The 13701-nt window shown below is 42.3% G+C and overlaps 1 protein-coding gene across 1 annotated transcript in view; it reads left to right on the top strand.

The window, feature by feature from the left end:
* Nucleotides 1-13701, top strand: part of cdh13 (cadherin 13, H-cadherin (heart)) — a 315876-nt gene that overhangs the window by 126396 nt on the left and 175779 nt on the right. The window contains exon 4 of the mRNA XM_069705349.1: nt 6484-6597. Within this exon, the coding sequence (XP_069561450.1) occupies nt 6484-6597 (114 nt within the window). The remainder of the gene's footprint in view (nt 1-6483; nt 6598-13701) is intronic.

Here is a 13701-nt window from a genome sequence, read left to right as displayed (position 1 = left end):
AAATCTCAAATTTGAGATAGTTCTTGCGCTAGCCTTGATGTCTCTTCCGTGTTTTTTCAATTATTGTACCACACAGTAGGTGTTTTTTTGGAGATCACATTTTCATAATGAAATTGCTTTGTTATGTTGTTGTTAAAAGGGGATTTTGCATTTGCCCAAACCTTCCTTTTGTTTCCTGCCTAGCGCAGAGCGGAAACATTCCAAGGTGATTTTATTGGCATAACAAATGACATGATGGCAGAAAATATTGGCTGGTGATAATTGATAAGTGCTGGGAGCGAAGGTGGAGGGAATCAGTTTTTAATTCCTCAGTGCGAGCTGCTAGTTTGCTGTACCAAGGGCCCAGAGGGAGAGAAGTGGCTGATTAATGATTCCTATTATGAGCAAAACTCTGTATTCAATGAGTAATTTATTCCCCTTTTTTTGCAGCCGATCAATATGTGAATTAATGGAAGAATGCATTTCAATTTAACAAATGCATGCTTCAGGATATGGATTTTTGTGTGTGTATTATTCCTTGTTGTTTTGGTTGTGTTATGCAGAACAACTGTTATGCAGAACATTGTATTGCCTTCAGGGGGCATAAACAGGCACCATTCAAATGTAACAACTGATAAGAGGCAAAATAATCTGAGTCCAAAAGCCTATTTATTTTGCTTTTGTTATGTTTCATCCATTTTCGTGCGCCGAATGAAATGTAATATTGCATCCTATGCAAAATCCTCATCCTGCAATGGCAAATAGATTTTCTCTAACCAAGCTTTCAGTGTTCAGTAAGGCTTTTTGGGGATGACTAAAATGTGACATCTTGCAACCACAGCACAACAGCTCACATTATACAACACAACCCAAATAATCTTCTTCTGTCTGTCTCCGTCCCACTCACGCTGTATCTCCTCAGCTTGTTCTGTAGCTCTCATTTGTTAATTCTGTTTACTGCCCTTGTCTGTCTCTTTTACATTAGTTCCTCTACGCCCTGCATCTTTTGCTGAAGTGGTTTAATATATCTGCTAATTTACAATTTTTTTGTTTTTTTTGTTAGCTTTACTGCGGGGGAGTGAGAAAACCAAAAAGCTTAACGTCACATAAATGTACAAAATCAGCAAGAAAAACATTAATTTTCAAAGCATTGATAAGACCTCCTGCCTAATGGTGTTTTCATTAAAAATAAAAGGGGAACTAAGAAGCCAGCCAAGTTTTCAACTGGTGATCAATTTTCAGATAAACAAACCATATTTGAATCATTTTCAAGACCATCTATCGTGTGGTGTTGAGTTTTTTAGTCCAGCTCCACTCATATCTGCAATTTACTGTTCATAACAACAGATGCAAAGTCAATTTGTTTTTGTATTGTTTTTGCTTCTAGCTATAAATGTTGTTGAATACACTGGAGAATACTGTATTTGATTTAATGTTATGCAATGTCCCTCACAGAAGTGAGACACATTGGGTCACTAGGTGGTTCTGCTCCAATCTGGTTTACAGCCATCTTAAAGGTCCCAAATAGAAGAAGGTGATTGTTCAAATTTTGTAAATAAATAAAAAAAATTAGTTGACAGCTGAAATAGAGAAGCTAAAATTGGATTATGAAAATGATGCTCAGGTCTCTTAGACTTTGTTAAAAGCCTCCTCCTTGGGTTTCGGCACCATCAGCAGATGAGAGAAAAAGTGTGACGGTGACAGAAGTCAAGGGAAACATGGATCATCACATGGATGACTTTTTCAGGTCAGCAGAGGATAACAAAGACATTATTTTAGACATGCGTTTTAAGATGAAGGAACGATTGTTGATAATCAAAACTGTTCATATTTTCTTCCTGATGGTTTATAAATACAGATTAAAAGCTGCTCTACAATAAACTCAAAGCATGGTTATCAAAAATGTGGTCCCAAACAAGAACGACAATAAAGTAAAGGTAAGGACTTAACATTGAGCTAATGTGCTTTTAGTGCGATGACATTTAATTCACTTCTAAAAGCACCAGTTTTGAACATCTTGATTTGAAACAGTTCTGTCTGGATTATGGTCAGGACACACTCTTTACTACTATCTGCAGATGAGGTCGTAACATAATCACTTTGGCACAGTATTAATTAATGCAGCTAATTAAATTCCGGTATAGGCATCAGTCATCAGCGTATTGCTACATTCTGCTCGGCCAAGATGAAAAGTGTTCATGCTTTATTGGTTATATTCAAATAAAGTGTGTAACATTGTGCTGTCAACACCCAAGTTGAGGAGCATGTTTTTTTTTTTAGATGTGTCTGAATTTATTATTTTCTCCATGTACATACTGCTGACATCAACACAACCGCACATTTAGAGAACTGACTGATTACCTGACCTGGCTGCATATCCAAGAGTTTACTCCACATCCAGTTGCTGTGCGTTCCCGTCACCACTGGCCGACGCTGGCCTTGATATTATCCATTTCTCACCAGGTCTCCAACACGTTGTCAGAAATGAGTAATGACACATCTCAATATAGCATTGAGAGTGAAAATGGCAGAATGGACAAGGACGTGACTTTGCTGCCACAGTAACTCTAAGCCGAGATGACAATGACAAAGGCTCCATCTTTCTCTGCCTCACACACACAGACACATGCTGTAGTTCAATATTGAATATATGCATGCAAACAGTTTCGACATGCACCCTTCTGTTTTTACCTATTTATTATCAAGTATCTTTAAATCTTCTTAACTGTTTCTTTTCTTTTCAATGAAATGCCCTGATGATGGCTTAAATGGCAGACAGAGACAGAGACAGACAGAGAGAGAGGCAACATGTTTTAAGGTTGGATCAGGGTTGATGACGCAGCAGTAATTTATTAACAGAACACATTAAAGATTCATGGCTTCTTTCTCTTACGGTGTCACCAAACTATAAGAACACTATTCATCACACATGCAGGCGGCAAAGGGAGGAAGTGAGAAGAACAGCTCCTGCTAAGTGAGAGAAAAGAATGAGTTAACGCTGCAAAGTGGCAGGTGTAAAAGGTGAGAGGACAGAGAGAGCGGGGCTGCAAGGTATCTTTCCTAGAATACTCTGTGGTGAGCGGGACAAAACGTCTGCATCCAGCTCAACACGCTTTTGTCAGTGCATCTTGCCGACCTGATCCACCTGCAGAACATTGATAGGTTTTAAAGCGCCATCACTCCCTCACCGTATCCACTGAATCTCAGCTCAGTGAAGACGTGGATTTGACAGCGTGATTTATCTTAGCCCTAACTCCTCTCACCAGCCACTAAAAATACCTCATGGTGCCTGTTTGCCTCCCAGCTCTTCTTACCCTCCTTTACAAATATCACACAGCTGAGACGTGTGCATGATGGGATTGATGCGCTCATCCCTGGGCTTCCGACTTGGGGCCAGATTTTTTACTGGCAGTGCTTAAAAGTCCATAAAGTTGCTTGTGAACCGGTCACATAAATATACACACACCACTGCCTGTGCTCTTAAGACACAAAATAGGTCCTATAATCTCTCATAGTTTTGCGCAGTGTTCTGTTTAATAGCTTCAGGTTTGAGATTTCTGTCTTTGACATTTCAAAGGTCATCCCCCAGTGGATTTGATAAGGATGGTCATTTCAGAGACCGCTTGGTGTGTCTTTGGTTTGTTCTGGTTGGGTTGTGTTTGTGATTACTGTTTCATCATGTTTTTTTTTCTGAACTTCGTCGCCGGGAGTGGTGGAGGGCTGTGTGTGTGTAGTGATGTCAGGGTTCGGCAGATAGAGGCGAGTCTCTGTCGACAAATGGCTCAGTTTTTCCCCCTTTTACCTGCTCTCTGCCCGTCATCCTGACAGAGGTGAGAGTGCTGCCAGAGTCCCTGTCAGCCAAGAACAGCAGTGTGAACAGTAAACATGCAAACAGCCCCCTGCATACACACAACCATATCAGTGTGCACTGCACATTGTCAATAAAGTGTTGCACAGTAGGCTCTAAAAGATGAAGGACAAAAGAGACTATTTGCATTGCAAATGAAACCACAAAAACCTCAGGTCGGTATTTTCTCTTTCATATTGAAAATGTGTTTTCGTTTTACCAGGGTTCGGCGGCCAGACTTGTTGCCGTGTTGTTTCTTTCATCATCGTTCTTTCATTTTGCTCAACATTTTGCTCAAGCCGAACATCTGCCATTATGTAGACAATGGACTGTAGGACATTAGTGTTTACAAACTTCAGATCCAAATGAAATCACATTGTTTTTGCCATCTTTAGTCATCCTTATTGTAATTTGACATAACTTGAAGGTAGGACAATACTAGAAATGTCCCTTTTCTGGAAGTGTTTGTGTTTGATTGACAGCCGCTGGCAGACTGGGCCGTGACAGAGAAAAGGAGATTGACAAACTAAATGAACACGTGCTGCAAACTGTAGTTTACAAGGCATATGCGGACAGTTTTATATGCAGTGGTAATAAACTGTAAGGGGCCACATTAGCATCTGGAAAAGATTGAAATTACATTTGCAAGTAAGTTTTTAAGCTCAGCTGATGTTTAATTAGCTAAATAGTTAACTCATGAAGCTATTTAGCTATCTAGCCTGCAAATTGAAGTTATGAAATGCACTTTCCCTCGGTGGATGTTGGTGTGGGCAAGCAGAATCAACTATAAGATGTCCAGAGCTGTAGTTGGATTAGAAGAGGACATGAGTAAGAAAGCTAATGTGTGTTGTGGAGCAGACTGCTGTTGAATTAAATGATTTGATTGGCCCTGTGAAAACACTAATGGCTCTCTGGCTGGTTAAAACAAAGACATGGGAGGCAGCTATGATTTACACAACATCCCTGTGCTGTCGTTGGGGTCTGATCTGTCTGTGCGATGCTGAGTTTACCCAACAAAATGATGCTGAAACTATGAAAACCACTTCTGTGCTGTAAAAGGGAGCTGAGTAGACGTGCTCTGGTGCTGTCCTTGGGCTGCCAAGAAGCAGGTGGCAGATTAGCTCTCTATGAGGGTAATTGCTTTCCCTCTGACCCGACTTATGATTATTTTGGAAGATCAGGCTGCATCACTGAACAGTGCTACACTGCCTAGGGAATGTTATTTCTATGTTTCGGATATTATGGTGGGTCTCGACAGCCACAAGCAGGGACAAACTGGGGGTAACAAAAACAATACAAACAGGTTATAAACTAAAATGTAAATACATCTTCGTAAAATGTTGACCAAATTCACTCGCAATACATTCTATGACATTGTCTTGAATGTATATAGATGTTTGCTCAGTATGTCATTTTACTATTATTAGTCATAACACTTTTATTAAATCATATTTGTGGACATATTTATGGTTATGCCAGAGCATTTGAGTGTGCGTTTGTGTGTGTGTGTGTGTGTGTGTGTGTGTGTGTGTGTGTGTGTGTGTGTGTGTGTGTGTGTGTGTGTGTGTGTGTGTGTGTGTGTGTGTGTGTGTGTGTGTGTGTGTGTGTGTGTGTGCGCTCCTCGGCTCGTGTCCAGGAGCGCAGACAGTCAGCAGACTGTCCTCCCCTGTAGGTCATCACCTCCGTGTTAGCAGCCCGGATTTCTGCTTCCTGTTTATGGTGTCAGTGACAGGCATTATTTCCGTGACAGGCATTCATTCCAAGCGGAATGGCCACGACTCTATCAGTGATTTCAAAGTGTAGGAGAGAAGGGAGCATTTTCTTTTTTTTACTATATCATATAGTTTAAAAAAAAAAAAAACAGGCTTTTGTTTACTAAAACAGGATAGTAGAAGATGAAATTAGAATATGCTATTGTGTTCTTGAGCAAAAACAACATCAGAATGGCTCCTTGTGCTTCAACGATGCAATTGCTCCACCAAAACCTTGTCATCTCTCATTTCGTCATTTCTTCCATCTCTTCGCATCTTTGTTTTTGCTTCCTTTACTTCTCGTTCCTTTCCTCATTTAACATACACAAAAGGAAAAGAAAAAACAGACAAAGGATATAAATTCCGCTGCAGTGAGTGCGGCAGAAAACACGTATTTTATCTTTGCCCAGAGAAAATCATCTTCTCTCTAAATGTGTAAAGCATATGTTGCTGCCTGCCAGGCATTCAGACACTTTGCATTATATATTATATGCCATTCTTTATCAAAGAAAAAAAAGAAATGGGTAATTCTTCCAGGAGAGGCTTGTGTCAACATGTTTTCTCTGTTTTTCAATGCATACTTGACTGCTTACTGTGAGTGTGTGTGTGTGTGTGTGTGTGTGTGTGTGTGTGTGTGTGTGTGTGTGTGTGTGTGTGTGTGTGTGTGTGTGTGTGTGTGTGTGTGTGTGTGTGTGTGTGTGTGTGTGTGTGCGTGCGTGTGTGTGCGTGTGTGTTTCTGCGATGTTGTTGTTTTTCTAGGATAATCGGTAAAAGATGCTAAGAAGTAATTTTAGAAGAATTATTGGGGACGTCACCTCAAAGGGGAATTGCTTCACAGTCGGGCGAAACATAAAACACAAGGGATGTTTTTTCCAACTCTAACAATATGGTTTCCCTCCTCTGTAGGGTTTCCTGGGTCTCGGCCAGAAGCTGCCACACAGATCCAAGAGATCCCTGCTGGTGCCTGCTGTGATTGTGACTGAGAATCAGAGAGCTCCTTTCCCCAAGATCATTGGCAAGGTAAGAAACGTATGGTCCTATCATACACTCAGTCGGGCTTGATTTCCCAGCTTCACCCATATCTTAAAGTGGAACAAGCTGTATTTCATAACAATAAAATAAGATTGAGTTAGATGTTTTGCATTTGAAATGCTCACTGGAGAGTAAGTTGCCTAAGTTACAGAACCAAATATTGAATATGTGTATGAACTTGGATTTCTTTCTTTATTTTTGTCTTTGGCCATTTAAAAAAACATATTTCAACTCTGTTCATGTTAAGATAACAAATGAGAAGGGTATGTTGTTCTTCCATATCTGTTACAGCGCCATATAAAATGTATTGTGAAAGTTATCCATAGTAACTGTAACTCCCAGTGGACAATGAAAGCTAGGACAGGATCGTAAAAAGTTTGTTTTAATCTTGGGATATTTGGATGGCAGAATATTCTCCAGAGCACAATACCTTCTAAAGATTTAGTCCTTGTTTCATCACTGATGAAGGATTATATTTGTCCAGCTCAACCCCTGTTGAAAAGGCTAAAGACTAAGTGACACAGCTAATTATTTACGAGGCAGATAATGAATTGTGTGTCATTACATTCTATTTTTTTTTTTTTGGAACTCTCCCCAGTTTCTCTTCCATAAATTTCCTCTCAAGGCAGCTGCATTGTTCTATTTTGTATCAGAAGTTTGTGTCGAAGATAAATCACTTCACCCGAGTCATCTTTGAACAAACGGTCAGCTAAAAGCCTCACATTTTGATGCATGGGTAGGGGTCCACATTTTCTCTGGGTGTTACAAAACTTTGATGTACCTCTGCTCGTCAGTCAGCTTTGTTCTAGATAGGGCCGGGTACTAAGAGATCATCCACATCTCTCGATGCCCCGCTGAGACTAACTTAAAAAGATATCCCATACTGAGCCCTGCGCGTAATATGTAATTGTACCCTGGAGAATATGACCACGGTGCAGAGCCGGGGCTTCCAGCTCAAACTGAACCTGTACTCCGTATGGTCCCTGTGAAGCGACTCAAAGGCCCGGAGACACGCGGTTAGTAGTGAAGGACGGTGGCCTTGGTGAGCGTGCATGTGTGAAATCATTAGGTGATTTCTTTTTTTTGAGGGTGGAGGGAGAGGGGTGGGGGCAGCAGCCAAAGTCCAATGAATTATGCAAATATATTGTGAACTGCAGGAGGGTAGAGAGGAAAGAGTAATATAGAGTAATAATCTGTAATATGCTTTGAATCGGCTGTTGGTTGAGAGCACATGGAACTGAAAATTCTTCTTCTTTTAAAAGTAGGTGAATTACTTATTTACTTACTTATTACTACATAATACTGCATACGCACATAATTAGTTACCTGGGGAAGTAATGTGTTATTTCATTGCACACATATCTATATCGTTTGAGTGTTGCCTGCCCTGGATTGCCAAGGGCCTCTTGCCCAGTCTGCTTTTGGCCAGATACCTCAGAGGCGGCGGTTGGCTGTCATCTTACCTCTTTTTCTTCGGCTCTTTACCCTGCATCCCTCTCCGTACGGCTTCTTTGTGAGCTTCCCAAGGTGCGCATCGTCCTCTGCCACCGCCTGATTCTCTCTTTGCCCCTGCCCACATCCATGAACCTTCTTCGGTCGAGGCTGCGGCTGGCTGGGACCGGCTTTGCGAGACGTGACCCCCATATTCTGGGCCTTGTTTCCGACCAGACGAGCCTGTGTTTTTCTCCACGAGAGGCTGCCAGTGGCCTGCTCTAAGGGCTGACGGGCTTGATGTCAAGCTGCACACGGAGGGCAGTGCTTGGACCCCACCCAGTCAAACCAGGTCCTTGCCCCCCATTAGGAACCTTATTCAGCGGGGCAGTATCACTGATTGCCCTCCATGCACCTCTGGGTACCCGTCAGTTCTCCGAGCAGGAAGGAAATTGGGGGAGTAGGTTGCTTAGGTCTGCTACAGACTGCACTTGTCCGTCACTATTAATACACAAGATCAAACTAACGAGCCCACTGAAATTTCAGTAATTGTAACTGCATTATTCAATTATTTGAAGAAGTAGTTTGTTACATTAATAGACTGCCAGAAGTAGTAAAATCAAATGAATGCTTTTCTTCGTAACATGTTACTCCCAACACTGGTAGACTGTCAGCTACAGGCCTTGCCATACTTCCCCACGTTCATGCGAGGTCGTGGAAGCATAGTGCGTACATGGCATGAATTATTTTCCCTCTCTCTTTCCCCTGTGGTTCCTCAACTGTCCTTCTCTTCCTCCCATCCCCACTTCTCATCACTTTCCATTTGAACATTCCATCCATTTCCCTTCCATCCCAGTACCCCTTCTTCCCTCTTCTCTACCTCCACACTCAGCCTTGCATGAGGAAACAGGCTAATGTGGGCTATTTTACCCAATAGAAGCTATATGTTGGCGACTTGGGGGAAATTGATTTTCCACACCAATAGCTTTCCCTCTCCTAATACAACCTACCACTTCCATATGACAGCCATTCATTTTTTCATACTTCCCTCTTTACTCAGAGAAATAAGCAATAGGAAGCAGGGGGAGAGTTGAGCTTGGGAGTGCTGCGGTTTGACATGTATGTCAGTGTGCATACGCACACGTGTGCGGAGAGCGCGGGTGTTTGTGCGCGAGGTGGATGGTGGGTTGGCTGTCAGCGGGGCTCACAGGGGAAGGGTAAGAACCTTGTTGTTTATGTCACACCTCCTGCTAGCTGTGGAATTGTTTTGATACAGAGGTCTCTCCCCTGCCCTCCCTTGGGGGCCCATAAACAGTTCACAACAGCTCACAAAGCAGCTGGAGCATGCAATGAAACTGATATGCTTAAATGTTTCTCTTAGCACACTGCACTTCAGTCACTGCTGATAGGACTATTTTTTCAAACTACTCAAGTACTCGGGAAGATAAATCAGTCATAACTCAAGTTTAAATGTTTATTCCTGAAGCTTTTTTTTTTTTTTTTGCTCATGTCTGGGATTAAATGTGAGTCAGGAGTTATTTTCATTGGGGATAGAAAGCTGTGTAACCTCACTGTTTTAAGGAAAAATAATTTGTGCATCCACAAATTCAGTTTGTGGATGTATAAATTATTTGATTTGATTTGATTTGATACACTTTATTAATCCCCGAGGGGAAATTTCTTCACTACAGCAGGGGGGCTCTCAGTTTTTCCAAGAATTCTGATGGCACATTTCCCTGCCTGTCTGCACTTAACACTAGATCCTTTTCTTCATCGAAAGAACCAATGCCACTGTGTACAAATATAATCAGCAAAATGTGCTGAGGGTATCAAAAGTAAAAGTACATAAAAGTAAACAAATGGACTGGCTGATCGTTAAAACTGAGGCTTCAGTGTGTAAGCAGCATTTTACGCGTATAACTGGTAAAGGTGGAACTAGTTTGAATTCATGTGTTTAAGGGTTGTCCAGGATTGCCCCTCCAAAGAGCTAAAATAAATCTGAAGGGCCAAAGGTGGATTAATACAATTCCAACATACAGATGTGGGTTCATTATTTGAACTTGTCTCTACCTACCTACCTACCTACCTAATCTTAGATCTTGCAGTATATGAATCATTCACCCCCTTCGCCTTGAATTTTTTAGTGAAACCCACTGAGATAGTTGGGATAATAATATATGACTGCCATCCATTGCTCAGTCCTCGAATGTACAGAAGTGTTGCTTAAATGGGTTTATCACAAAATCTCTGAATCCCACTTCAGCTATTACGATTGTCTGCAGGAGAAGGACATGGATGCCGTGCGAGAGGGACATGAAGCACACCTCTCGAGCTGGGGCCATGGCCGGGCAAAAAGCTCACGCATGTAGACCACAGCTTCCCTTCGTTCTGCACGCCAACATCTGCTCCTCAGAAGACAAACTAGACTGCCTCGTGTTAGATCTAACAATTAGGACCTGTGGCACCCACAGCTTCACCAAGAAATGGTAGTTTGACAATGTACCAGAGGATGGCATTAGCTATCGAGGGGCTGGCGATGTTCAGATTGGAGCTGCGCTCTCGGTGTCAAATCGACAGGCGGCGGCATCTGAATGTACGTCAACAATGATTGGAGCACTAAAGCCCAGTCTGTTCTGAGTCATTGGCCCCCAGCTGATACATGTTGGTGATTAAGTGACCGTTTTACTTGCCCAAAGAGCAGACCATCATTAACATTACAGATTCATACATTCCTTGCAATGCAAAGGGTCGCTTCATCAAAATGATATTACCCAATCAGTGGCATGCAAAATAACCATCCTGATAATGCTTTCATCATGGCCGGTGATTTTAATTCGGCCAACCTGAAGACAGTCTTTTCCACATGGCTGCACGGGCCCGCTATTTGCGCGAGGGTCGGTGACAGGCCGTACACAACTCATGTTCAGTTTGTGCACGGCAAAAGAGCTCTCCTCTCCCACACACGTACCAGCTACCCCCTGTCAGAATCAGTCGCTTTATCTGGCCATAACCCAGGTTCACTAAAATTAGTGTCTGATGCTATTTAGCTTGTGCTCGTATCACTCCAGGGCAGCTGCTGTGTCTCCCTCCTCCTCTCCTGCCCTGCTCTCTCCTCCTCTCACCTCTCTTGTGAAGCAACTTCCATCCCCACACTCAGCTGATTCTGTCAGAGGACACGTTGTGTGTTATGCTTTTATACAAGCTGCTAACTGGACGTAACAAGTTAAAGCTAGGCGGTAGCTAATAGTGTCCATGTTTGCTCGGTGGTTAAGCTAGCTAAATAACCCTGCATCACAGCAAAGCGTGAAATAGACACGCCGGTCCACTACAGCAAAACGTGAGAGGACCACGTTTTGTGCTTTCCAGGCAGGAAAGTTACACATTTTGTAAGGGCGAAACTTACACGTAAGTGTCATGTGACGTGGGTTCATGTGACCAAGGTGTCATGTGGGACCATAAGTTTCGAATCTAGGAGGTGACTACTTTTTTCTTGACGTGTTTTTTTTGTTTGCTGACAACAACCATGTTCCTTTTCCCTAACCCCAACCATGTGTTTCTGCAAAAAGTAGAATTTTCCTGTAAATCACATGGCTCAAAGCATGCAGTAGGTTTCATTTTCGTCCACTACAGTAAAACCTGTAACTTTCAGGCCGAGACAGCCCAAAGTGTTGCAATTTCAGTGGACCGACGTGTCTATTTCATATTTTACCGTGATACCGGGTTGAGTTTAATGGATGTTTCACCGTGTTCTTGCCTGTAGCCCTTATAATAGATGGGGTTGTACTTGTTGCAGGTTCTCACCCGTCAATAGCTTTTTTTTTTTTTTTTCAAATACCTGGCCATAAAGTCCCTTGCACCTCTGCTGTCAATTTCTCTTTTGTTTCTCTGTTCTTTTGTGAGCCGATATACATTTAAGTGAACGATAACCCACCAGATCAGGTGTCACTGGATTTTTGCGGTTTCCACGGTTGGCTGGCTCAGTGGTTTGACTTATTAAAAATGTCTCACAGTGAGAAGTTGCGCAGTTCAAACCCTCAGAGCTTGCAGAGGCTGTCAAATTCCCCCCAATGCCTGTGCACACTGCTTCTAGTGAGAGCTCAAAAGAAACAATGTTTAGGTAATTAGAAATGTTCAATTGCTCATTAGTGCGAAAACTTGTCTGTGATTGACCACTTCACTTGTGTATGTCTAAATAGGCTCCCACCACTTGTGCTCCTGATCAGAGAAAGTGGCTATAGAAAGGAGAAGGATAGTTTGGATGAGTTCAGGATCCTGACTGGAAAAAAAACGCCTTCCAACAAAACTGATTTCATATACTTTACTGGAAATTTACTATTCCCAAAAAGTCATTAAAGCAAACTCATTCGTCCGCAAAAGAAGAAGTGCAAATTCATAGTCTAACAACAAAACATAGAAGGAGTTTCAAACAAAAGTCCCAGCTTTGTAAGCATGAAGTCTCAGACACTTCATTCTGAAAAGGCATGTTGACTTCCGGAGCTGTCAGTTATTCAACCTGTGTTTGTCCTACCTTACCTCAGGGTGCAGCTCACAAATTAACTCAATGTTTCTAACTTGACATGACAGCTCCAATAAAATAATGTTGGATGAGCGGAACGAGGGTCTGGTTTGGTTGTAGCCTCAGCTAATATAGTGAGGAGAACAGACACGTCCGGCACCTTTGTTCCATTGTTTCAGTGCAAGGTGCGTCCTGATTTGCTCCGCCTGTCATCTGCTGTCAACCTTTACACGCTTTTTTTTCTACTTTTATTCCTGTATCTTTTTACTTTTTCTCCAAAAGTTCTATCTTTCTTTTTCTTTCTGTTGGTGCTCCTCCTCTTACAAAAAGAAGCCATCAACACCGGATCTTTATCTGAGCTTCAAAGCAGGAAGTGATTAAGTTGTGTTGTGAGATGTTACAACACTAGAAAAAGCAGGCAGCCTGCGGGCCTCGTCATTTAGTCTAATTGATTGTTTTAATTGTGTGAGGAAGACTGTCTTTCAGCCCATTTTTGGCGGATGCTCGCCAGCGGTGAGTTAAAACCGTCTGACGCAAATTTCAATTCATGTCTGGACCCCCAGACGCACGGAGCAGATGTGAAATTCATTTTGATGAGCGGGGCTTAAAAAAAAATGAGGAGAGGCAATAAAAAACAGATTTGTTGGGCGTGAACTGCCCAAGAGATGCTGTCCTTGTGTGAGCTTAAGCAAGACTGAGTGATTGCTCATCCTGCTGCCTAAGCTAAGACAGGCACCCATAGCCCTTCTCCATGCCTGCAGGCATTACATTCAAACTTCATTCTTCTTCTTTGGGATCCTTTACTGCATCCTTTTAGCTGTAGTTTGAGGGGTGCTTTTCTTAGCTTAATCTTCTTTGATAAAATACACCCTGAAGTAATGCGCTGTTAGGCACTGTTTGTGGTGTTTGAATTAAAATGCAGTTCATTTGTTGCCATGACACAATCACATATGAGGTGGCAAGGACACGCTACTTTGTAGCCTCTTCTCGAGAGCAGAATTTCCTGTTACAACAGTCTCTGTTGACCCTCTTAACACAGTCTTGATGTTAAATAACACTCTCGTCTTCCTGTTTCTTTTTTTTTCTCCCAACGGGGGTCCCTCTTGTTTGGTGCCCCCTCTCTGGCTTGTTTGTCATTGGTTTAG

This window comes from Brachyistius frenatus, unplaced genomic scaffold (assembly GCF_029030835.1).
Source record: "Brachyistius frenatus isolate BFR_SWC_R1_liver_20210118 unplaced genomic scaffold, ASM2903083v1 Contig_55, whole genome shotgun sequence".
In the NCBI taxonomy this organism is placed as follows: Eukaryota; Metazoa; Chordata; class Actinopteri; family Embiotocidae; genus Brachyistius; species Brachyistius frenatus.
The sequence above is the reverse complement of the archived record's forward strand: the minus strand, read 5'-3'. Positions and strand labels throughout refer to the sequence as shown.